The sequence below is a fragment of the Fringilla coelebs genome (assembly GCF_963513975.1).
Source record: "Fringilla coelebs genome assembly, chromosome: 23".
Taxonomy (NCBI): domain Eukaryota; kingdom Metazoa; phylum Chordata; class Aves; order Passeriformes; family Fringillidae; genus Fringilla; species Fringilla coelebs.
The window spans coordinates 2475048-2499931 of NC_140049.1; the positions used below are offsets into that span (position 1 = coordinate 2475048).

General features: G+C 57.9%; 3 protein-coding genes across 3 annotated transcripts; 1 reads left to right on the plus strand and 2 right to left on the minus strand.

Moving 5' to 3' along the window:
• Positions 1-305: 305 nt before the first annotated feature.
• Positions 306-4732, minus strand: MED20 (mediator complex subunit 20). The gene is made up of 4 exons (XM_084220561.1): positions 4661-4732; positions 4113-4264; positions 3410-3663; positions 306-2069 (listed from the first exon to the last, which is right to left on the minus strand). The coding sequence occupies exons 1-4, from the start codon at positions 4672-4674 to the stop codon at positions 1854-1856; spliced, it is 636 nt and encodes a 211-aa protein (XP_084076687.1). The 5' UTR covers positions 4675-4732; the 3' UTR covers positions 306-1853.
• Positions 4733-4742: 10 nt separating this feature from the next.
• On the plus strand, positions 4743-8785 carry BYSL (bystin like). The gene is made up of 7 exons (XM_084220560.1): positions 4743-5086; positions 5161-5317; positions 5930-6068; positions 6178-6311; positions 6410-6570; positions 6707-6809; positions 7938-8785. Exons 1-7 carry the CDS (start codon positions 4807-4809, stop codon positions 8284-8286), a joined length of 1323 nt encoding a protein of 440 aa, XP_084076686.1. The 5' UTR covers positions 4743-4806; the 3' UTR covers positions 8287-8785.
• Positions 8786-9329: 544 nt separating this feature from the next.
• Positions 9330-22503, minus strand: CCND3 (cyclin D3). Its single transcript, XM_084220534.1, has 5 exons — positions 22262-22503; positions 19545-19760; positions 15216-15375; positions 13813-13946; positions 9330-10788 (listed from the first exon to the last, which is right to left on the minus strand). Exons 1-5 carry the CDS (start codon positions 22457-22459, stop codon positions 10627-10629), a joined length of 870 nt encoding a protein of 289 aa, XP_084076660.1. The 5' UTR covers positions 22460-22503; the 3' UTR covers positions 9330-10626.
• Between the last annotated feature and the right edge of the window lie 2381 nt (positions 22504-24884).

The following is a 24884-nucleotide window of genomic DNA, read 5'->3' on the forward strand; positions in this document are numbered from 1 at the left end:
GGATTTTCACCACTGAACAGTCGTGAACTTGGGGCTAAGAGCTGCAAAAAATTCGGTGTATTCAGCACGTTGGAATTTTTACCTCGCTTAGGGGACATTGTGCCATTTCTTACGGCTCATGAACCATCTCTTTCTGGGCCCTGTGCTGATTAAATTTATTAAATCTTGACAACTAAAAGCTCTGAGCACTCTAACAGTTAATTAGGTTTGCAAGTATAAACAACAGAGCATCATATTTATTAAAAAAAAAACAACAAAACACTTCTCAGCCAGAAAATCAAGCCACAAATCAGCTGTTTTTTCATTTTTGCTTCATGTAAAAAACCTGTTTAAGACAAATTATTTCTGTTTTCTTTGCTGTTCAGACTCACATGGGCAAGGAACCAACAATATTTTTTCTGGAATGCTGGTGCCTTCCCAGGAATGTGGAGGAAAAAAATATATTGAAGTGATATCATTATGTCTTACAATGAATTTTTGGCTTTTATTGCCCAAATCCTTCCTTATTCCACTGAATCTGAAGCCATCAGGACTTCTCAAATGGTGAGCAGGGACAGGATATTTATTACCAACCTTAAAAACAATGGGATAAAGCGGCTGGAATCCTCTCAGTGCCAGACAAAGCTCCTGCCAGGCTGATTTATTTTATTTTTTAATTTATCCACAGCCTTCATTGGGAAGCAGCAGATTCTGACATTCCCATCACCCACAGAGGATGAAGGCAACGTGCCAGGAACTGGAAAATTAAGAGAATTCCTGGATTTTTTTCACAGGGAAATCTTTGCTTTGGTAGCATTAAAGCAAATCCAAGGGAAGGCTGGAAATTTACAACACAAACTTCACTGTGCAAGGACAACTCCTCCCAAAATCCAACCTTTTATTGGGGTGAAATACAACAAAACACTGATGGGGACATAAAAAAAAATGGAAATTTAAGAGATGCCTGTAACTTTTTGAAATTTTTCTTTTCCCTGCACGAAACACTGTCCAAAAAAGCACAGAACCAATGGATCCAAGGGAGGCAGCAGATTCTGACATTCCCATCACCCAGAGGAGGAAGGCAAGGTAAGAATGTGCCAGGAACTGGAAAATTAGAGAATTCCTGGATTTTTTTCACAGGGAAATGTTTGCTTTGGTAGCATGAAAGCAAATCCAAGGGAAGGCTGGAAATTTACAACACAAACCTCACTGCAAGGACAATTCTTCCCAAAATCCAACCTTTTATTGGGGTGAAATGCAACAAAACACTGATGTGGATATAAAAAATGAGATATTTAAGAGATGCCTGTAACTTTCTGGAATTTCTCTTTTCCCTGCACAAAACACTGTCCAAAAAAGCACAGAACCAATGGATCCAAGGGAGGCAGCAGATTCTGACATTCCCATCACCCAGAGGATGAAGGCAAGGTAAGAACGTGCCAGGAACTGGAAAATCAAGAGAATTCCTGGATTTTTTTCACAGGAAGATGTTTGCTTTGGTAGCATTAAAGCAAATCCAAGGGAAGGCTGGAAATTTACAACACAAATCTCACTGCAAGGACAGCTCCTCCCAAAATCCAATCTTTTATTGGGGTGAAATACAACAAAACACTGATGTGGACATAAAAAACCAGAAATTTAAGAGATGCCTGTAACTTTCTGGAATTTCTCTTTTCCCTGCATGAAACACTGTCCAAAAAAGCACAGAACCAATGGATCCAAGAATCCCAACCTGGGAGGACACCCAGAATCAACACCCGGCACGGCTTCGAAACGGGGAAAGCTCCAGAAGGAGAAACTCCGGTGGCACATTCCGGAGGAGCTCCTGGTGCAGGCAGGCCCAGGCTGCAGTCAGGAGCTGCAGGGGATCCTCCTCACCTGATGCCAGCCACGGGCACCTGCTGCTGCTTGCGGATCTTGTTGAAGAGCTCCATGTACTGCACCATGGTGTCCCCGGGGCTGTAGGTGCTGTCGTGCTTGGAGCCGAACACCGACGGGATGCCGGGCGTGTGGCTGCCCATGAAGCTCTGCATGAACTCCATCAGCAGGTTCCAGCAGTCGTTGGCGATCACACAGGGGCAGTATTCCACCTGGGAACACAGCCCAGAGCCCTGGAGCTGCTGATAGGGGCAGCATTCCACCTGGGAACACAGCCCAGAGCCCTGGAGATGGTGGCAGGGGCACTATTCCACCCGGGAACACATCCCCACAGGCTTGGAGCTGGCAGGAATGAGAATATTCCACCTGGGAACACAGCCCAGAGCCCTGGAGGTGACAGCAGGGGCACTATTCCACCTGGGAACACATCCCCACAGGCTTGGAGCTGCTCACAGGGGCAGAATTCCACCTGGGAACACATCCCCACAGCCCTGGAGCTGGCAGGAATGACAATATTCCACCTGGGAACACAGCCCAGAGCCCTGGAGATGATGGCAGGGGCACTATTCCACCAGGGAACACATCCCCACAGCCCTGGAGCTGGCAGCAAGAACAGTATTCCACCCAGGAACACATCCCCACAGGCTTGGAGCTGCTCACAGGGGCAGAATTCCACCAGGGAACACATCCCCACAGGCTTGGAGCTGGCAGGAATGACAATATTCCACCTGGGAACACATCCCCACAGCCCTGGAGCTGGCAGGAAGGACAGCATTCCACCTGGGAACACAGCCCAGACCCCCTGGAGATGACAGCAAGGGCAGAATTCCACCTGGGAACACAGCCCAGAGCCCTGGAGCCTCCCTGCAGATGTTTCATGGAAACATCTCAAAGTATTCAGCATCTAACAAGGATGGGTAAATATGAACAAGACAGGATATGCAGGGAACATGCAAGAGACCCTTTCCAAAGGGAAGGGAAGGACAGCAAGCCGTGGATCAGCATGGAATTGGCACTGGAAAGGTTTTATCCCTTTACCAGGCAGCTGGAATTTAATCAGTTTTTTATCAGGATGGAATTCCTGCAGAGATTCCCACTGCAGGAACAGCCTTGGAGCACCAAGGATTAAACCTCAGAAGAGGAGATCCAGAGCTGCCTGCTGCACCAGCAACACAACTGAGACACAGGGCAGGGAATTCCAGAATCATGGAATGGTTTGGGATGGGGACCTTAAAGCTCATCCAGGGCAGGGACACCTCCCACTGTTCCAGGCTGCTCCAAATCCCCTGGTCTTGGACATTTCCAGGGATCTGGGGGCAGCCACAGCTGCTCTGGGACATCTATTCCAGGGAAGAACTTCTTCCCAATATCCCATCTACCCCTGGCAGCGTGAAGCTTTCCCTGCAACTCCAGGCCCTTGTAACTAAATCCCCTCTCTCCATCTTCCCCATCAGCTCGCTTCAGACACCCTCAATCCCATCACCCCGAAACCTTCTCCATCATCTCCCATGGAATCCCCCTGCCCATCCCCACATTCCCAAGGGGCTCTCACCTCCACGGAGATGCCCCTGGCACTGGGGCCCATGGTGACCGTGCCCAGCTTCACCAGGAAGTCGCAGTACTGGTAGCGGGTGCCGCGGCTCTCGATCTTGTTGGCCTTGGCGTTCTGGAAGAAGCCCTTGAGCTTCACCATGAGGGTGTCAAAGTTGGCATCAGCCACCAGGCAGGGCCCGTTCTCGAAGAGGGCGAAGCAGCTCAGGGGGTACTCGGAGTTGTGCATGACGTACATCAGCTTCCCTGTCTGCCCTGGAATGACAGCGAGGGAGTGGGGCTGGGAAACCAAATCCCTGCCTGAAAGCAGGAAAAAGCTGCTCTGGAAGATTCCAATGGATCAGGCTGGGAACAACGGCTCAGCAGAGCCGGGACTGTGAACGTCACATCAGTGCCTGGAAGGGATGTGGGGATCCAGGGGAGGAGGGAGAAGGAAAAAGGAAAGGGAAAAAAGGAGGGGAAAAGTGGTAAGGGAAGAAGGAAAGAAGGAATTGAAGAATCATCGACTAAGTTGGAAGAGACCTTCAAAATCAGCCAACCCTCAGCCCAGCCACTGTAACTCCTAAACCTCCAAACCAGCATCAGATCCAGGCGCCTCCAGGGAAGGTGGGGAAGGAAAAGGAGAGAATGAGGCAAAGGACGGGAAGGAAAAGGGAAAGAGGAGCTTGGAGAAGGGCTGCCCCGCTGTCCCCGGCCCTGCTGACCCTGTGTGCCGAGCGCGGCCGCCGTGTGGTAGGTCTCGCAGTCCACGCCGAACGTGCCCTGCTTGTCCGCGCCCAGCGCCTCCAGCCGCCGCGCCAGCAGCTCCACCGTCTGCTGCACGCTCTTGCCCTCGGCCACCGGCACCTGCGACACGCTGCGACACGGAGCGGGGCTCACGGACCCACCGGGACACCGCCGGCCGCGCCCCCGGCACTGCTCCGCATCCTGCACCCGGAGATTCTCCCCGTGTCCCCGGGGCTGTCCGCGCCGGGAGCCCTCTCGGGTCCGGCCCCCATTCCAGGAGTCTATCCCGGTGTCGCCCCCCCATTCCAGGAGTCTATCCCGGTGCCGCTCCCCATTCCAGGAGCCCTTCCCGGTGCCGTCCCCCTATTCCAGAAGTCTATCCCAGTGCCGCCCCGCATCCCCGAAGCCCTTCCCGGTTCCGCCCCCCCATTCCAGGAGCCCTTCCTGGTGCCGTCCCCCATTCCAGGAGTTTATCCCGGTGCCTTCCCCCCATCCCGGAGCCCGTCCCGGAGCCCCCCGCTCTCACCAGGTGACCCCCATGGTGCCGGTGCCGCCACCGGAACGGGCGGGGCCGGTGGCCCCGGGAAGAGGCGGAGCCGCCCCGGAAAAGGCGGGGGCTGATCCCACGTGTCGCTGCCCGCTCCGGGCCCGTTGTCCTCCGGTTCCGCCGCGATGCCCAAGGCCCGGCGGGCGCGGGGCTCCGGCCCGGCCCCGGCGCTGCCCTTGGCCGAGCAGATCCTGCAGGACGCGGCCCCGCGGCTCCGGACGCGGGAGAAGCGCGGGGGCCCCGGCGGGGCGGAGGAGCAGGGCGGGGATGGCGGCGGGGACGGCTTCGTGGACGCGCGGCTGTCCCGGCGCATCCTGGAGCAGGCGAGGCGGCAGCAGGAGGAGCTGGAGGCCGAGCACGGCCCCGGAGCGCCCGCAGCCCCCCGGCAGCGCAGCGCGGTTCTCGGTGAGCTCCCGGTAACCCCCGGTAAAGCCCCGAGGGTGCGCGGCCCCGGGCTGAGCCAGCGCCGCTCCCCGCAGGGCCCGGCTCGGACTCGGAGGATGATGAGGAATGGCCCTCGCTGGAGAAGGCGGCGGCGGCCGCGGGACGGAGCGGGGACTACGGCGGGGAGGTGGAGGTGGACCCCGAGGACGAGAAAGCCATCGAGATGTTCATGAACAAGAACCCGCCGCTGAGGTGAGTGCACCGGGCAGGGGCCGCCTCCCTGCGCCGGCTGGGCCCTGTCCGGTGCCAGCCCCATGCGACCCTCGAGTCACCCCGGTCCTGTCTCAGTCCCTGTCCCGTGTCAGCCCCCAGCTCACCCCCGTCCCGTGTGATGGGATCCCATCGTGTCAGCCCCCTGCGACCCCCGATTCTCCCGCTGGTCCATGCGCAGACCCCGGCCCGCCCCCCTTCCTTGCCAGCTCCTGGCTCATCCCTGTCCCCTGCCAGCTTTCCCATGTCCCCCAGTGATGCTGTCCCCTGCCAGCCCTGCCATGTCCCCCACTGCCCCTGCCAGCCCTGCCGTGTCCCCACTGCCCCTGCCAGCCCTGCCATGTCCCCCAGTGATGCTGTCCCCTGCCAGCTCTCCCATGTCTCCACTGCCCCTGTCCCCTGCCAGCTCTCCCATGTCCCCACTGCCCCTGTCCCCTGCCAGCCCTGCCATGTCCCCCCTGCCAGCCCTGCCCTGTCCCCACTGCCCCTGTCCCCTGCCAGCCCTCCCATGTTCCCCCCTGCCAGCCCTGCCATGTCCCCCCTGTCCCTGCCAGCCCTCCCATGTCCCCGCTGACGCTGTCCCTGCCGCCCCAGGCGCACGCTGGCCGATATCATCATGGAGAAGATCACGGAGAAGCAGACGGAGGTGGAGACGGCGCTGTCGGAGCTCTCGGGCTGCCCCATGCCCCAGCTCGACCCCCGTGTCCTGGAGGTCTACAGGGGTGTCAGGGAGGTGAGGACACAGCAGCTGAACCCACAGCCACCACCCTGAGGTGACAACGCGCTCTTGTCCCTGCTGTCACTTCCCCCAGTCATGACCTGGCCCATCCCTGTCTTTGAAGGTGCTGTCCAAGTACAGGAGTGGGAAGCTCCCCAAGGCCTTCAAAATCATTCCTGCCTTGTCCAACTGGGAGCAGATCCTCTACATCACTGAGCCAGAGACCTGGACAGCTGCGGCCATGTACCAGGCCACCAGGTAAGGTCACCCCATAACCAGAGTCAGGTTTACAAAACACCAACCTGCCCATTTGGCCTCCTTTCCTCATCCATCCCTTTATACTTTGCTGATCCCAGGATATTTTCCTCCAACCTGAAGGAGAGGATGGCACAGAGGTTCTACAACCTGGTGCTGCTGCCCCGGATCCGGGACGACATCGCCGAGTACAAGAGGCTCAACTTCCACCTGTACATGGCTCTGAAGAAGGCTCTGTTCAAGCCAGCAGCCTGGTTCAAGGGTAGGGGTCCTGCAGGCTCTCCTCTGGGGCTTGGCTGGCCACCTGAGGGGCTGGGGGTTCCTAGGGGGAAGGGGCTGAGCCCCAGGGTTCTGCCTGTGGGTGGAGGTGCTCCGTGCCTGACTGTTCCCATTCCCAGGGATCCTCATCCCGCTGTGTGAGTCTGGCACCTGCACGCTCAGGGAGGCCATCATCATCGGCAGCATCCTCAGCAAGTGCTCCATCCCCGTCCTGCACTCCAGGTGAGGCCCTGAGGGGCTGGGGAAAAGAGCTTCTCCTCCAGGGGCCCTGGGAAGCGCCTTGGATCCAGCCCTCGACCTCTCCAGCCCCTCTGGGCCTCTCATCTCCCGCCGGGGCTGAGGTTCAAGGCTCAGCTTTGTGCCTGAGCACCTGGTGCTCCATGGTGCAGTCCAGTTCCCCCCCTGTCGTCCCTCCTCTGTCCCCACGGCTCCTGCCTGGCCCCACCTGTGTCCCCATGGCTCCAGCCCCTGTGACTCTGCTCCATCCTTGGTCACTGTGGCTGCAGCCTGGCCCCTTTCATGTCCATTCCTTGGTCCCTTCTTCTGTTCCTGTGGCTCTGTCTCCTGTCCCCTCACCTCTCCTGTGTCCCCGTGGTTCTGTCCCCTGACCCCTCACCTCTCCTGTGTCCCCATGGCTCTGTCCCCTGTCCCCTCACCTCTCCTGTGTCCCCGTGGTTCTGTCCCCTGACCCCTCAGCTCTCCTGTGTCCTTGTGGCTCTGTGTCCTGACTCTAAGCCCTTCCCTGAACCCCATGGCTCCATCCCCTGACCCCTCACCTCTCCTGTGTCCCTGTCCTCTGACCTCTCCTGTGTCCCCATGTCCCAGTCCCGACTCCCTCACTGCTCCCATGTTCCTGTCCCCTGACCACTCCTGTGTCCATGTCCCTGTGTCCCCTGTGTCCCCATGTCCCTGTCCCCTGACCCGTCACTTCTCCTGTGTCCCTGACCCCTCACCACTCCTCTGTCCCTATCCTGTCTGTCCCCTGACCTCTCCCATGTCCCCGTGGCTCCATCCCCTGCCCCTGCCCCTCTCCTGTGTCCCTGTCCCCTGACCTCTCCTGTGTCCATGTTCCTGTCCCCTGTCCCCTGACCTCTCCCATGTCCCTGTCCCCTGACCATTCCTGTGTCCATGTCCCTGTCCCCTGTCCCTGTACCTCTCCCATGTCCCTGTGTCCTGACCCGTCACCTCTCCTGTGTCCCCATGGCTCCATCCCCTGACCCCTCACCTCTCCTGTGTCCCCATGGCTCCATCCCCTGACCCCTGGCTGCTCCCATGTCCCCATGGCTCCATCCCCTGACCTCTCCCATGTCCCCAGTGCCACCCCCTGAGCTGTCCCCGTCCCTCCCTCAGCGCAGCCCTGCTGAAGCTGGCCGAGATGCAGTACAGCGGCGCCAACAGCATCTTCCTGCGCCTGCTCATCGACAAGAAGTACGCGCTGCCCTTCCGCGTGCTGGACGCCCTGGTCTTCCACTTCCTGGCCTTCCGCAGGGAGCAGCGGCTGCTGCCCGTGCTGTGGCACCAGAGCCTGCTGGCCCTGGCGCAGCGCTACAAGGAGGACCTGTCCTCGGAGCAGAAGGAGGCGCTGCTGGAGCTGCTCAAGTTCCACAGCCACCCCCAGATCTCGCCCGAGATCCGCCGGGAGCTGATGAACTCCGGGACGAGGGACGTGGAGGGGGAGCAGCCGGTGGCCATGGAGTGACGGGGAAGGGCTGGGGGCTGGGATGCAGCTGGGAGCCGGCAGCAGGAGCATCCCTCCTGCATCCTGCTGCTCCAGGCTGTCACTGGACTGAGCAGAACTGGACTGAGCACCCTGTGCCACCAGCACGGGGACACTTTGGCTTGTTCCTGTGCTCAGAAATAAAACCAGAGCCGTGTTGGTCAGCCAGGGCTGGCTCTGCCCCATGTGCTCCCAGCCTGTCCCTGTCCCCACCAGCTTCTGGAGCTCCTTGCCCAGGGATTTTCCCAAACAAAGCCCCCCAGGGTTTGCTTCCTAAAGCCACAGGGCCACCTGCCTGGCCTGCTGCTGGCACTGAGTGCCACCTCTGGGGGGACTTTTCCACCAGGCTGCACCTCCCTGGGCCCTGCTGCCACTGTCCTGCTGCCAGCTCTGTGCCCTGCAGCTTTGGGCCACGGAGAGGAGCCCCTGCTGCAGCCTGAGCTGTGCCGAGGGCAGCTGCCCCCTGTTGTCACCTCCGGTAGCAGGAGCTGGGTCCCCACACCCCTCAGCCTCTTCTGTGACTTCCTGATTTTCTTATTTTAAAGAAGCCAGAGGCTGATGGGCACAGGAGGGAGCCCTGGCTGGCACAGAGCACCTGGCACCCTCCAGCCTGCTGGGGAGGAGGTGCTGCCTCTGCTCCAGGGGCACCTCACCTGCAGGAAGGGTTTTGGCTTCACCACCATCCCTGGGTGTCCCTCAGGGTCCTGCCTGTCCTCTCCCCACCCCATGCTGGGAAAAGCAGGGCTGGAGCTCCCAAGGGATCCCCAGAACCAGGCAGAGATCCAAGAACGGCGCAGGGAAACCCTCGAGCCACTGGTTTTTTTGGTTTTTTTTTGTTTAAATTATTTTATTGCAACATCACGGGGTTCTCTGGCTCTCCCAGCAGCGGGACTCGTGCGAGTGAACACCAAACCAGTTTACTCTTAAATTAAAAATTCACTTTTACATATATATTTTTATATATATCTATATATATATTAAAAAAAAAAAAAAGAAACACATTTCCTTTTGCACAGCCAGGCTCTGTCCCAGCCCTCCTGCTCGCAGGAGGCAGCGGCTCCGTGGGTTTCCGGACCAGGCAGGCTCAGGGAGGAGCAGCAGCCCCACCTTTTTCCGCCGGATTTTTGCGGGGCTGGTGGCATCCAAAAGGAAGATTTCTACATTTCTACCTCCTTTTCCACAACAGCCACATGTCCAGAGGTCCCCAGGGAGCAGCAGCAGCAGCGTCTGCCTCCCATCCCTGTGGAGTCTGGCTTCTGGTTAATTCCACTCTGGATTTCTCATAAAAAAGCAGCATTTTTTTTTTCTTTTTTTTTCTCCTGTTTTACAACAATTTTTATAAAAAACTAACAAGGATCAACAACAACAATACAAAAATGCAGTAATTGCTTTTTTCCAACTCAAGTGCGCAGCAAAGTTTTCCACCCTCTCGGGAGGCAGCTCAGATCCACGTGGGTGAACGCAGCTCCCTCCTGAGCACGATCTGAAATCCCTGCCTTGGAAGAGTGGAGATGCATCCCAGACTATAGCAGCACGTTCAAAGGTTCTCCTTAAATCCTAGTCTGATGCCTAAGCTACCAGAGGCTCTCGAGGAGAGCCTGCCACTGCCCAGGAGCCGGGGAAGGGGCAGAGGGGGAAGGCACTTTGTTGGGAAGGAGAGGAAAGCAGCATCCAGGCGCCACCCCGGAATGCCAGCTCTCCTCCCTCCCCTTTCCCAGCAGTGAACAATAAATTAAGCAGCCGAGGGGACCCTGAACTCCTCCCGAGGCCCCCCAAAATCCCACATCCAACAGCAAAAACCAACGAGCCCCAGGGCTCCTCTCCAAGCAGAAGCAGCTGCACGGTTCCCCCCGGAGCTGTGGGAATGTGGCACGAAGCAATCGGGAGCCAGGAGCCACCAGCAGCTGCTCCAGCTGTGGGAATGTGGCACGAAGCAATCGGGAGCCACCAGCAGCTGCTCCAGCTGTGGGAATGTGGCACGAAGCAATCGGGAGCCACCAGCAGCTGCTCCAGGAGCCCCGCAGGGAGGAGCTGGGGCTGACCAGGATTTGGGTCCTGCAGGGCTGGCTCTGTGATTTTTGTCCCTCACGTGGCTGGAAGCGGCCAAGAACAGCCCGGAGAGCCAGGAAACACCAACACAGAAACAATTCCAACTTCACCCAGGCTGCCCTGGCACCACCCCGGGCACCACCCCGGGCACCCGCAGCAGCTCCGAGCGTGCCCAGCCTGGGAGGGGCCCCTCGGAGGAGCTGGGTGGGCAGGGGGGATGCAGCGAGCTGGGGGTGTCCAGGAGCTCTGGGCAAGGGGGGTGGCTCACAGGGGTCACAGGTTGATGTCGGTGACGTCTGTGGGGGTGCCGCTGGGCTGGCTGCCCCCGTAGGGCGCCGCCGCCTTGGCGCTGAATTCCTGCTGGGGTTGGGATGCCTGCTTCAGGCTCTCGGCCAAAGCCGCCTCGATCTGCTCCTGACAGGCCTTCAGGCAGTCCTGAACAGGGAAACACACGGGCCGTCAGATCTGTGCTCCTCCTCCTCCTCCTCCTCCTTTAGGAACAGCTCAGCTGCGCCTCTGACCCCCCCAGCATCCGAACCCAGGGAAAAGGAGATTTTCTCCATCTTTGTCCCTCCCCAGGAAAAGCCCCAGCTCTGGTTGTTCTCCCCCCACCTCGCTGCTGAGCCCTGTTCTGCAGGAATGTTGTGTCCAGCAGAGTCCTGGAGCCAGGCTGTGGCTTCAGCTGGGTGACAAGAGCAGGCCAGACTTGCCAGATCCCACACACACACACACACAGCTGCCCTTGGAACGTGGATCCCCCTCCAGATCCCCCCCTCCAGATCCCCTCCTCCAGATTCCCCCCTCCAGATCCCCTCCTCCAAATCCCCTCCTCCAGAATTCTGCCCCTGGAGCAGCAGGACCCTCCCTGACCCCAAATCCCCCCTGCACCACCTCCATTCCCGCTGGGAGAACCACGCTGTGCCCACCCAGCTTCTCACAAGGCTTTCGTCACCCTCCTGTCCCCTCTGTGACACCCCCAGGCCACCCAGAGCTGGGGGACACGCACAGGGGGCTGCCAACAGCAGCAGCACCTGCCAGAAATGCAAACCCTGCTCTGGTTTTTCCCCCTCGAGCTGTAAGCAGGAGGAAATTCCCCCTCGGCCACCCCGGGGGCACAGCCCAGCCTGGTGACAGTTTGCACCTCACGGGACACTGTCACACCCCGAAATCTCTTACCAGGAATCCACCAGCAGTTCTTAGAAACTGACAGAGGATGTGGCGAGCGAAAATAGCAACGCCCAGCTCCCCTTCCCCAGCTCCCCTTCCCCGGCTTCCCGTCAGTGCAGCCTCCTCCTGCCCCAGCCCCGAGTGTCAGGGGCACCTGGGCAGGGGCTGTGCATCCCTACAGACACCTGGGCAGGGGCTGTGCATCCTCATGGACACCTGGGCAGGGGCTGTGCATCCCTACAAACACCTGGGCAGGGGCTGTGCATCCCCTGGGGCACCTGGGCAGGGGCTGTGCATCCCCTGGGGCACCTGGGCAGGGGCTGTGCATCCCTCCAGACACCTGGCAGGGACTGTGCATCCTCATGGGCACCTGGGCAGGGGCTGTGCATCCCTCCAGACACCTGGGCAGGGGCTGTGCATCCCCTGGGGCACCTGGCTGTGGGGTCACCTCGGACATGGGCTGTCCATCACCATCCCCTGGCTGTCCATCACCATGGCCAGTCCATCCCCAGCTGTCCATCACCATCCCCTGGCTGTCCATCACCATCCCCAGCTGTCCATCACCATCCCCTGGCTGTCCATCACCATCCCCTGGCTGTCCATCACCATGGCCAGTCCATCCCCAGCTGTCCATCACCATCCCCTGGCTGTCCATCACCATCCCCAGCTGTCCATCACCATGGCCAGTCCATCCCTGGGCTGACCATCTCCACAACCAGTCCATCCCAGTGGCCACTCCATCCCAGCCTGTGCTGGCCACTCCATCCCAGCCTCTCCATCCTGGGCTCTCCATCCCCAAGGCCCTCCCAGCTCCCCAGTGCCAATTCTGGGTGCCAAGGCCAGCCTGGCCACCCCCAGCCTGGCTCCTGCTGGCCACGGAGCTGGCCCAGCCCTGCAGCACCAGCCCTGCATTCCCAGCTGGGCCTGGCAGCTGCAGGAAGGGGAAACTGAGTCACAGCCTGGGGCCACGCTGGGGGAGAAGCAGCAGCACCACAAATGAGGGAGCTGAGCTCAGGTGCTCTCCCAGGAGCCCAAAATTCTGTGTTCACATCCCAGGAGGAGCTGCCACGGTCCTGCCTGGGCTGGAGCTGCGTGTGAGGCACCCCACACCTGGGCAGGGGGCACAGCAGATGCTGGGGAGGGACAGGAGGGGACAGGAGGGGACAGGAGGGTGCTGGGCTCCATTTCAGCTCCTCTCCCTCCACAGAGCCCTCCCTGCTTCCCACCTGTTCCCTGCCCAGCCCTGACCTCCCTGAGCAGTTGGGAGCAGGTGGCTGCACCGATTCTCTCTTTAAAAAGGCCCCAGAGAACAAAACAAATTCCATCTGCACAAAGAGAGCAGGAGCCTCCCCCTGGACAAAGCCACCCCACCCCTGTCCCAGGTCCTGGCAGGGGACTGTAACTGACCTGGGCAGGGGAGGAGATCAAAGGAGAGAGGGAAAGCTCAGACTGGAGCCCCACAGGGTCCCTGTCCCCGCTCTGAGGGCACTGGGGGGCTGGAGAACCCCCCCATGCTGGTGTCCCCAAGGCTGGAAGGTTTCATGTCCCAGCCCCCCCTTCCCCCCCAGCTGCAACCGGACACGGAGGGGAGCAGATGCTGAGCCTGGCGTGTCCCTGTCCCCTCCCAGCCCCAGAACCCGATCCTGCCAGCACCTGCCCGGGCAGGGAACAGATCCTGCCCTTTGTGTGGCATTTCAAAGGCTCTGAGCCCACCCTGCCCTGCCCAGGCTGTGTCTGGGGTCATCCCACAGCCCTTGGTTCTCCTCAAACCACGGCAGCACCGCCTGAACGGCAAAATTCCACAGAATCCCAGAGCAGCTGGGGCTGGAAGGGCCCTCCAGAGTCCATCCCTGCATCCCAGGCTGACCATCACCCCAGCCAGTCCATCCCAGGCTGACCATCACCCCAGCCAGACCATCCCAGGCTGACCATCACCCCAGCCAGACCATCCCAGGCTGACCATCATCCCGGCCAGTCCATCCCAGGCTGACCATCACCCTGGCCAGTCCATCCCAGGCTGACCATCACCACGGCCAGACCATCCCAGGCTGACCATCACCCCGGCCAGACCATCCCAGGCTGACCATCACCACGGCCAGACCATCCCAGGCTGACCAGCACCATGGCCAGACCATCCCAGGCTGACCAGCACCATGGCCAGACCATCCCAGGCTGACCAGCACCCCGGCCAGTCCATCCCCAGCTCAGTGCCAGCCCCAGTGTCACTCCCCAGCCCCAGTGGCACTCCCCAGTGTCACTCCCCAGCCCAGTGTCACTCCCCGTGGCACTCACCAGCTCGGTGCCCGTGGTCCTGGCCAGCAGCTCGCTCAGCTCCTCCCCGCTGCCCGGCAGCCCCAGGCCGTGCGCGGCGGCGCCGATGCTGCCGGTGGCGATCATGGACGGGGGGTACATGACGAAGGAGCAGTCTGCAGGCAGCACGGGGACAGGGGGCGTTAGGGGGGTCCAGAGGGGGCGTTAGGGGGGCTCCAGATGGGTCTGGGGCCGGGTTTGGCCCCACAGCTCACAGAGGGCTCTGTGCAGCGTGGGGGGGGCAGGAGCAGCACAGGTGTGTTTTATGAAAATTCCTTTCCCTGGGGTTTTCCTCCTGAGGGGCCTCAGAAAGGAAAGGTGAGCAAGGATCCTCTGCTGCCGTGGGATGTGGCAGGAGCAGCTCTGATTGGCCTCGTGTGGTTGTTTTGAATTAATGGCCAACCCAGTCCAGCTGTGCCAGGACTCTGAGCAGTCACAGGTTTTATTCTCATTCCCTCCTTTCCCAGCCCTCTGATGTCTCCTTTCTCTATTCTTTGGTCTATTTTAACACATCATTAATGCAGATCATAAAATAATAGATCAGCCTTCTGAAACACAGAGTCACAGAATTCTGACTCGGCCTTCTCAGGCCATGCAGTCAGATCCTCAGCTCCTCCCCCACCCCCTCCCACAGGCACACCTGGGCACACACCTGCCCCCCCTGGAACCCTGAGCCCCGCCTGGAACCCCGACTGCAGAGAGACCCCGGAAAAGGCGGGGCCCACGCCAGGTGTGCTGGGTGTGCTGGGTGAGCCAGGTGTGCCCTGTGTGCCTGGTGTGCCCAGGTGTGCTGGGTGAGCCAGGTGTGCCAATGTGTGCTCAGGTGTGCCCAGGTGTGTCCAGGTGTGCCGGGTGTGCTCGGTGTACAAGGTGTGCTGGGTGTGCCCAGGTGTGCAAGGTGTGCTCAGGTGTGCCCAGGTGTGCCCAGGTGTCCCAGGTGTGCCCAGCATGCCCAGGTGTCCCAGGTGTGCAGGTGTCTCAGGTGAGCCCAGGTGTTCCAGGCGTGCCCAGCATGCCCAGGTGTGCCCAGGTGTGCTGGGTGTGCCCAGGTGTCCCAGGTGTGCTGGGTGTGCCCAGGTGTCCCAGGTGTCCCAGGTATGCCCGGCATGCCCAGGTGTCCCCAGGTGTCCCAGGCATGCCCAGGTGTCCCAGGTGTGCCCAGGTGTGCAGGTGTGCCCAGGTGAGCCCAGGTGTGCCCGGCATGCCCAGGTGTGCAGGTGTGCCCAGCTGTCCCAGGCGTGCCCAGGTGTGCAGGTGTCCCAGGTGTGCAGGTGTCCCAGGTGTGCCCGGCATGCCCAGGTGTGCCCAGGTGTGCTGGGTGTGCCCAGGTGTGCTGGGTGTGCCCAGGTGTGCCCAGGTGTCCCAGGTGTGCCCGCCCCGCTCACCTGTGGCGCAGAGGGCGATGAAGGTCTGCGCGTGCTTCCTGACCAGCCCCAGCCGCTCGGGGGGCAGCGGCAGCCGGTGCAGGATGTGGGGCAGGAAATCGCTGGCGGTCACTGACACCAGGTCCCACTTGAGCTTCTCCAGCACCAGCAGCTCCCAGCGCTGGGGGGACAGGGACAGCGCCTCAGGGGGGCAGGGCAGGGCACAGGGGCTGTCCCCACGCTGTCCCTGTGTCACCATGGCACAATTCCAGCCTTGGAGGCGCCAGGGCCAGGGCAGGGCAGAGGGGCTGACCCCACACTGTCCCCAGGCTGTCCCCGTGCCACCCTGCCAGCCCTAGAGGCTCCAAGGCCAGGACAGGATGGGGAAGGGCACAGGGGCTGTCCTCAGGCTGTCCTCACACTGTCCCCATGGCACAAGGCTGTCCCCAGGACAGGGCAGGGCACAGGGGCTGACCCCACGCTGTCCCCATGCTGTCCCTGTGCCACCATGCCAGCCCTGGAGGCTCCAAGGCCAGGACAGGGCAGGGCACAGGGGTTGTCCCCACACTGTCCCCATGGCACAATTCCAACCCTGGAGGTGCCAGGGCCAGGGCAGGATGGGGAAGGGCCCAGGGACTGTCCCCACGATGTCCCCAGGCTGTCCCCATGGCACAATTCCAGCCCTGGGCTGCTCAGAGCTGGGAGCAGAGTGAGGAAGAGGAGGAGGAGGAGGGAGAAAAAAATATGAATTTTTCCTCCCAGGGATTAGCCCTGGGCAGTCCTTGATTTGGAAAGCGCTGGGAGAGCCCAGGGGGGAAACCAGAGCAGGGAGAGAGGGAAAAACCAGAGCAGGGACAGAGGGACACCCACAGCAGGGACAGAGGGAAAACCAGAGCAGGGACAGACGGAAAAACCAGAGCAGGGACAGAGGGAAAGGCAGACCAGGGACAGAGGGAAAAAACAGAATAGGGACAGAGGGACAGCCACAGCAGGGACACCATTCCCAATCCCCCCCCCACTCCCAAGGCTGATGTCCAGGACAATGCAGCCCAGGTGACAGAGCTGTCACCTCCCCACAAACCCCAAGGCAGGAGGGAATTCTCAGGCTGGGAATGGGTGATTTTTTAATTTTGGCAGAAAATTCCCCTTTTCCCCACTGAGAAAGGCTCTGGGTGTGCTGGGAGCACCCCCAGCACTGCTCAGGCACCCCAACACCTCCATCCCAGCCTGGGCTGGGCTCTCCAGGACCCCCTGAGCCCCTCCTGGCTGGGACAGGGACAGGGACAGGGACAGGGACAGGGACAGGGACAGGGACAGGGAAAGGGACACGGACAGGGACACGGACAGGGACAGGTGCCAAGGTGAGCTCAAGGAGAGCCCCAGCAGGAAATTTGGGATCCCTGCCCTCAAACCCCAGCTCAGGCAAGGCTGGAGCAGCAGCTGGGGGACACACACACAGCTGGGCTGTCCCTGCTGTCCCCTCGGGGGGTGGCACTGTGTCCCCCCAGGATCAGCCCCCTCCCAATCCCCCCCGTCCCAGCCTGGAGGATTTCCCAGCCCCTCTCCCCCCTCACTCCGTGAGTTTGGGGGTTCACCTGAGGGGGTCCCCAGGTGCCTCCTGCCCTGGTGACAGTGGCAGCACAGGTGACAGTGGCCCTGCTGTCACCCCGGGGCTCAGCTCCGGGCTCATTCCTGCTCCCCCACCCTGCACAAATCCCCTTTTCCCCAGCTCAGGGTGCCACCAGCCCCAGCAGGGACAGCTCTGAGGAGGGGACAGCTCTGAGGAGGGGACAGCTCCTGGAGGGGACAGCTCTGAGGAGGTGACAGCTCCTGGAGGGGACAGTTCCTGGAGGGGACAGCTCCTCCCCAGCTCAGTTCTTCATTTCCCTGTCCCTCCCTCCCCTTGCACAACAAACCCGAGCTCGAAGGGGCAGAATTGCTCAACTGCCCCAAACCCCCCCCCGGGGCCAATCTGCCACCAATGTGTCACCACCAGTGTCCCCTCAGGAGCCACTCCTGTCCCAGTTTGTCACCCTGGCCCCAGTTTGTCATCCCTGAGTACCCCCCTGAGCCATTCCTGTCCCTGAGCATTCCCAGGGGGTTTCCAGCTGCTCTCCCCAAGCTCTGAGCAGCTGAACCCCCTCTCAGCCAGGCCAGAAAAGTCTTTATAAAAATAAAATGAAATAAAATAAAATGAAATAAAATGAAATGAAATAAAATAAAATGAAATAAAAATTACAAAGTAAAATAAAGAATAACATGAAATAAAATAAAATAAAAATAAAATAACAAATAAAAAATAAAATAATAAAATGAAATAAAAATTACAAAGTAAAATAAAGAATAACATGAAATAAAATAAAAATAAAATAACAAATAAAAATAAAACAACAAAATAAAACAAAATAAAAATAAAATAAAATAAAATAAAATTACATAACATAAAATAAAATAATGAAATAATAACAAAACTAAATTTCAAAATAAATTTTAAAATAACATAAAAAATACAATAAAATAATAAAAATAAAAGAAAATAATAACATAACAAAATAAAATAACATAAAATAATAAAATTTAAAAATAAAATTACATAACAAAATAAAATAACATAAAATAAAATAATAAAATTAAAAAATACAATAACAAATAAAATAACAGAAAATAAGAAATAAAATAACAGAAAATAACAAATAAAAAAAATAAAATAAAATAACATAAAATAAAATAAAATAAAATAAATTAAAATAAAATAAAATAAAATAAAATAAAATAAAATAAAATAAAGAATTACATTAAAAAATAAAGAATTACATTAAAAAAAAAAAACCCAAGGTGGGTTAGAGAAGGGCCTGGACGGAAACCCAACTTCCTCCAAATGGACAAATCCCTCCTTGCATCATTTCCTTCTCCCCCAGAATAACTCCAGAGAGATTCTGTGTCCTTTCTGCAGGGCTGAGCTGCTGCCAAGCACCCTGCCCGGGAGGAGGAGGAGGAGGAGGAGGAGGAGGAAGCAGAGCTGACCCGGAGCCAGCTTCCTGCTGGGATGGCCCCGGGCCACCAGGATGTCCCTTTGTCCCCAGGGCTCCCCTGGCCCTGCTCTGCCCTCCCTCTGCTCCGGGGGCTGGGAAAGAGCAGGGAAGGAGCAGCTCTGGGGGTGGAAATTCAGATTTAACCCCCTGGGGCCCCACAGCCAGGGGGAATCCTTCAGATCCCCGGGCATTCCCTCTTTAAAGGGGCAGGATGAGCTCCAGAAAGGGTTAAAATCCATGGAAATCCAGAAACCTGAATTTAACTCTCACAGCTGGGGCAAATCCTTCAGATCCCTGGATATTCTCTCTTTATTGGAGCAGGATGTGCCCAAAAATGGGTTAAAATCCATGGGAATCCAGGGAGGAGGATCTCCATGGACAATTCAGATTTAATTCCCTCAGCTAGGGTGAATCCCCTCAGCTCTCACTCTGCACCTCCAATCTGACTTTTTTCTGGAAGGGAAATCTGCCACATTCCCCCCAAATTCTACAGCTGGGGGAGGCAGAGCTGCCTGAGCCTGGAGCCTTGGAGATGTCACTGGAGGGGACAGGACAGGGATGGGACAGGAAAATTCCTGCACAACCAGGATGGGACAGCTGAGGGGACAATTCTGCTGCCCCAAATAAGCACAGGGAGGGTGGAAAATCCTTCAGCAGGGCCTGGGCACTGGGAGGGCACCAGAGCTGTGAGCCTTGGAGATGTCACTGGAGTGACAGCCCAGAGTGACAGCCCAGGGCTGGGACAGGAAAATTCCAGCACAACCAGGAGGGGACAATTGAGGGGACAATTCTGCTGCCCCAAATGAGCACAGGGAGGGTGGAAAATCCTTCAGCAGGGCCTGAGCACTGGGATGGCACCAGAGCTGTGAGTCAGAGGAGTGACAGCCCAGAGTGACAGCCCAGAGTGACAGCTTGGTGCTGGCACAGGAAACTTCCAGCACAACCAGACTGGGGACAATTCTGCTGCATGGAAAGAATGGAAAATCCTTCAGCAAGGAGAAGGGGAATGCAGAGGGATGGGACCAGGGGATGCCAGCAGGAGCTGGGCACAGGGAGGGGACACAGGGAGGGCACCAGAGCTGCCTGACCCTGAGCCTGGAGCCTTGGAGATGTCACTGGAGTGACAGCCCAGAGTGACAGCCCAGAGCTGGCACAGGAAAGTTCCTGCACAACCAGGAGGGGACAATTCTGCTGCCCAGCATGGAGAGAATGGAAAATCCTTCAGCAAGGAGAAAGGGAAAGCAGAGGGATGGGACCAGGGGACGCCAGGAGGAGCTGGGCACAGGGAGGGGACACAGGGAGGTGGCCCTGTGCTTACCAGCAGCTCCTGGGGCGTGACGGAGTTGTCGGTGTAGATGCAGAGCTTCTCCACGGTCAGGGGCATGGTTTCCCTCAGCTTGGAGGCCAGCAGCATGCACACAGCCCCCAGCAGCTGCAGGTGGTTCTTCTGCACGGCCACCGAGGCCAGGAAGCGATCCACGTAGTTCATGGCCAGCGGGAACACCTCCTCCTCACACTTCTGCTCCTCGCACACCTGCCGGGCCGGCGAGAGGAAAGGGAGAGGGGAGGGAGTGAGCACGGCTCCAGAGGAGCTGCTGCTCACACTCGTCACCAGGGGCTGCTCACACCTGTCACCAGGGGCTGCTCACACTTGTCACCAGGGGCTGCTCACACTTGTCACCGGGAGCTGCTCACACTTGTCACCAGGGGCTGCTCACATTTGTCACCAGGGGCTGCTCACACTTGTCACCTCACACTCGTCACCAGGAGCTGCTCACACTCGTCACCAGGAGCTGCTCACACTCGTCACCAGGAGTTGCTCACACTCGTCACCTCACACTTGTCACCAGGGGCTGCTCACACTCGTCACCAAGAGCTGCTCACACTCGTCACCAGGAGCTGCTCACACTTGTCACCTCACACTCGTCACCAGGAGCTGCTCACACTTGTCACCTCACACCTGTCACCAGGAGCTGCTCACACTTGTCACCTCACACTCGTCACCGGGGGCTGCTCACACTCGTCACCAGGAGCTGCTCACACTTGTCACCTCACACTCGTCACCAGGGGCTGCTCACACTCGTCACCAGGGGCTGCTCACACTTGTCACCTCACACTCGTCACCAGGGGCTGCTCACACTCGTCACCAGGAGCTGCTCACACTCGTCACCTCACACTCGTCACCAGGAGCTGCTCACACTTGTCACCTCACACTCGTCACTGGGAGCTGCTCACACTTGTCACCTCACACTTGTCACCAGGAGCTGCTCACACTTGTCACCAGGAGCTGCTCACACTTGTCACCGGGAGCTGCAGGCGGCGCCCCCGCGGTGTCACCCTGAGGCTTCACCTTCCTGCGGGGAGGGAGCAGCTGCAGCTCCACAGAGCTCGTGAAAAATCTGAATTTGCCCTATTTGGCCCCGTTTCTGCAGTGCCCTGCTGGGGATGCCCCTGCCAGCTGCCAGCCCTGCCCTGGGCAGCTTTGGAGCAAAAAAATGCAGCAAAGCAGCAGCTCCAGCTGGAGGATCCAAGGCTGCCAATTCTACCTGGAGCTCTCCAGGGACAGGAGGAGAATCGATGGCAGCACCCAAAGTCCCCTCCCTCGGCCACCAGCCGAGCCCAGCGGCTCCAAATTTCAGCCCTCTGCTCTTATCTGCCACCAGCACGGCGACACTTGTCACACTGAACTTCCTTCTTTCGACACCACCGTAAAATCTCTCGCGGTTTCTGCTCCTCCTGCAGCGAACGCCGCCCTGCTGCTGCTGCCAGCAGCCTTGGGGACAGTGACACGCGGCTGGTGACAGCGCCAGTGCCACCTCGCTGCTTTCGGGGCAGCGGGGTTTATCCACCGACCCTTCCTCGAAAAGGGATTGCGGGAAGGGAGCGGCAGCAGGGGGGAAAAAAGACATTTAAAATTGAAATATTTCTGATTTCTTTGGCAGCGCTCCCCGCTGGGGACGGGCAGGAGCGAGCCCGGCGGAATTGTCATTTATTGCCACTCGGGGATCCCCCCTGCCCCGAACCTCCCGCAGGTTCGTTTTGAATTTAGGGAAGTCACCAGCAGCGTTATCATTTCCCCCCCGAACCTCGAACCGCGGGGGCTGAGCCGAGCCCTGCCCGCAGCTTTGGGGGTCTCTCCCCGCCTGATTTTGGGGAAATCCCGATTTTAGCGCAGCCAGCGAGTTTCACCCTCCGTCCGCACCGGCATCAGCCCCGAGCCCGACACCAGCAGCGCCGGCTCGGCCCCGGCTGTCCCCCGGCTGTCCCCCGGCTGTCCCCCGCTGTCCCCCGGCTGTCCCCCGGCTGTCCCCCGGCTGTCCCCCGCTCTTCTCCGCTTGTCCCCCGCTCGTCCCCCCGGCTCTCCCCCGCTTGTCCCCCGCTCTTCCCCGCTCGTCCCCCGGCTGTCCCCTGGCTGTCCCCCGCTCGAATCCCGGCTGTCCGCCGCTCTTCTCCGCTTGTCCCCCGCTCGTCCCCCCGGCTGTCCCCCGCTCTTCCCGGCTGTCCCCGCTTGTCCCCCGGCTGTCCCCCACTGTCCCCCGGCTGTCCCCCGCTTGTCCCCCCGGCTCGTCCCCCGCTGTCCCCCCGGCTGTCCCCCTCTCGTCCCCTGGCTGTCCCCCGGCTGTCCCCTTGCTTGTCCCCCGGCTTTCTCCCGGCTGTCCCCCGCTTGTTCCCCGCTCGTCCCCCCGGCTCTACCCCGCTCTTCCCCGCTGTCCCCCGGCTGTCCCCCACTGTCCCCCGCTCTTCCCCCCGGCTGTCCCCCGCTCTTCCCCCCGGCTGTCCCCCTCTCGTCCCCCGCTCTTCCCCGCTTGTCCCCCGGCTGTCCCCCACTGTCCCCCCGCTGTCCTCCGGCTGTACCCCGCTCTTCCCCCCAGCTCTCCCCCGCTCTTCCCCCGCTCTTCCCCCCGGCTCTCTCCCGCTGTCCCCCACTGTCCCCCGGCTGTCCCCCGCTCGTCCCCCCGGCTCTCCCCCGCTCTCCCCCGCTTGTCCCCTCTCTCGTCCCCCGGGTTTTCGGGGCCGCCCCGCAGCACCGGGTACCTCCAGCATCCAGAAGGCCAGCATCCTGCGCATGTAGGGCTGGATGTCGCGCTGCACGCACTGGAAGTAGGACACGCGGGGGCTGTAGCGCTCCTCCAGGCTCAGCAGATTCTGCAGCACCCGCCGGTCCCCCAGCAGATGCGGGTCCCGCCCGGCGCGGGGGGCGCGGGGCGCGGATTCCACGCACAGCAGCTCCATGGGGGGCGGGCAGGGGCTGCGGGGACACTGCGGGGACACGGCGGGGACACGGCGGGGACACGGCGGGGACACGGCGGAGGGGACGCGGAGGGGACGCGCGGAGGCGCCGCGGGCAGCGCCGGGAACTGGCGCCGCTCCCGCCCCGGCCCCGAGCACCGCCGCGCTCCCGGGGGGGCGTGCCCGCGCCGCGCCGCGGCCAATCACCGAGCGGCGCCGCCGCGCCGCAGCCAATCAGAGAGGAGAACCGCGGCGCCCGCCGAGTTGGGGGGCGTGGTTATAACGGGAATGCACCAATCACAGGGCGTAGCGCCGCGGAGGGGCGGGGCCAGGGGCGCGCCGGCGGGACGGGCGCACGTGGGGCGCTGCTGCCATCTTGGGGGGGGGACGTGGGGACGGACGGGGGGACGGACATGGGGACAGACAGGGGGACAGACAGGGGGACAGACGGAGGGACAGACACGGTGACGGACGGGGGGACGGACAGGGGGACAGACGGGGGGACAGACACGGGGACAGATCCGGGGACAGACATAGGGACAGACACGGGGACACGGGGACGGATGGGGGGACGGACAGGGGGACAGACAGGGGGACAGACACAGGGACAGACCCGGGGACGGACACGGGGACAGACACCCCTCCGCTCCCAGGCGTCTGTCAACCCCTGACACTTGAATATTTTGTCCTATAATTTTTTTCCTTTTTTTCCCCTTTTTTTCCCTTTTTCCCCCCTTTTTTCCCTTTTTCTCCTTTTTTCCCTTTTTCTCCTTTTTTCCCTTTGATATTTTCCTTTTTCAGCGCGTTTTTGTCAGGGCCGCGCAGACAATCAGCCGTGCGCACGTTTGGAGCTGCTGCCTGCCAAAGCTCAGCCTGGCGCGGCTCTGCGGGAGATAAAAGCGCGGGGGGAGCTGCCGAGATAAGAAATCAGCACAGAAAATTTACATTTCATATCTAAAAATCTATATCTTTATAGCCATATAAATTTTTTACATTTTATATATAGAATAAAATTTTAATATAAAATATTATATATATAATATATTTAAATTTTAATATAAAATATCTTATTCTATATAAATATGAAATTTACAAATAATTTTGATAAAGATCTTATTCTGTATAAGTATATGAAATAAAATATTTTAATATAAAATATTCCATATAAATATAAAAATAAATTAAATGTTAATGTAAAAATATCTTACTCTATATAAGTATAAAATATATAAAATAAAGTTTTAATATAAAACTATCTTATTCCGTATAAGTATATGAAATAAAACAGTTTAATATAAAAATATCAAATAAATATATAAAATAAAATATAATAAAAATAGAAATAAAATAAAATAAAATAAAATAAAATAAAATAAAATAAAATAAAATAAATAAAATAAAATAAAACAAAATAAAACAAAATAAAATATTTTATATAGGAAATTATTTTATATATAAAATGTATATAAAATATAGAAAATATTTCATTTTATCTATTTATTTTTATATATTATTTTATTTCCTATATTTATATTTATTTTATATATCACTACATAAAATACCAATAGGGAAATGGGGGAAAATTCCAGGAAAACCAAATTTTGGTCCCTGCTGGCCGTAGATAGGCGACTTCCTGGCTTGGGCAGGGTTAAAAAAGGAAATTCTTGGGAGTGAAAATGACAAAATAAAAATCCCCAGAGGCCTCCAGGAGCTGGGCAGGGCGAGGCTGCCCTTGGCTGATGGTAAAATTGGGATTTTATTGGTCTGGAATGTTGGGATGGGGGAAAAGGGGGAATTTTCCAAGGGATGGGGGAGCCCGGGGTCATTTCTGGGTGTTCCTGGAGTTGCTGGGGCTGGAAAATCCCTCCAGGATCTCCCAGCCCTGAGCTCTGGGTGCCAGGTCTGGGAATTCCTGAATTCCTTGGACTCCTCTGGGAGTGGGGACTGGAAATTCCTGCTGATTCCATGAGGAAATTCCTGCTGATCCCATAGGAAAAATTCCTCCTGATTCTATGAAGAAATTCCTGCTGATTCCAAAGCAAATTCCTGATTCCATAGGAAAATTCTTCCTGATTCCATGGGGAAATTCCTCCTGATTCCATGGGGATATTCCTCCTGATCCTATAAGGAAAATGCTGATTCCATGAGGAAATTCCTGCTGATCCCATGAGGAAAATTTCTCCTGATCCTGTAGGAAAATTCCTGCTAATTCCATAGGGAAATTCCTGCTGATCCCACGAAGACATTCCTGATGATTCTATGAAGAAATTCCTCCTGATCCTATAAGGAAAATCCTGATTCCATGAGGAAATTCCTGCTGATCCCATAGGGAAATTCCTCCTAATTCCACAGTGAAATTCCTCCTGATTCCATGAAGAAATTCCTGCTGATTCCATAGGAACATTCCTCCTGATTTGATGAGGAAATT

Bases quoted from the DNA above. Each gene is read 5' to 3' on its own strand.
- MED20 (XM_084220561.1), bottom strand. The intron at 3,664-4,112 runs GTCAGCAGGGCC...CTGTCATTCCAG, and splicing joins GGCCGCGCTCGGCACACAGG to GGCAGACAGGGAAGCTGATG. The intron at 2,070-3,409 runs GTGAGAGCCCCT...CTGTGTTCCCAG, and splicing joins CCAGGGGCATCTCCGTGGAG to GTGGAATACTGCCCCTGTGT.
- BYSL (XM_084220560.1), top strand. From the start codon at position 4,807: ATGCCCAAGGCCCGGCGGGCGCGGGGCTCCGGCCCGGCCCCGGCGCTG. The intron at 5,318-5,929 runs GTGAGTGCACCG...CTGCCGCCCCAG, and splicing joins AACAAGAACCCGCCGCTGAG to GCGCACGCTGGCCGATATCA. The intron at 6,810-7,937 runs GTGAGGCCCTGA...TCCCTCCCTCAG, and splicing joins ATCCCCGTCCTGCACTCCAG to CGCAGCCCTGCTGAAGCTGG.
- CCND3 (XM_084220534.1), bottom strand. From the start codon at position 22,459: ATGGAGCTGCTGTGCGTGGAATCCGCGCCCCGCGCCCCCCGCGCCGGG. The intron at 19,761-22,261 runs GTACCCGGTGCT...CCGGCCCGGCAG, and splicing joins TGGCCTTCTGGATGCTGGAG to GTGTGCGAGGAGCAGAAGTG. The intron at 15,376-19,544 runs GTAAGCACAGGG...CTGTCCCCCCAG, and splicing joins TCACGCCCCAGGAGCTGCTG to CGCTGGGAGCTGCTGGTGCT.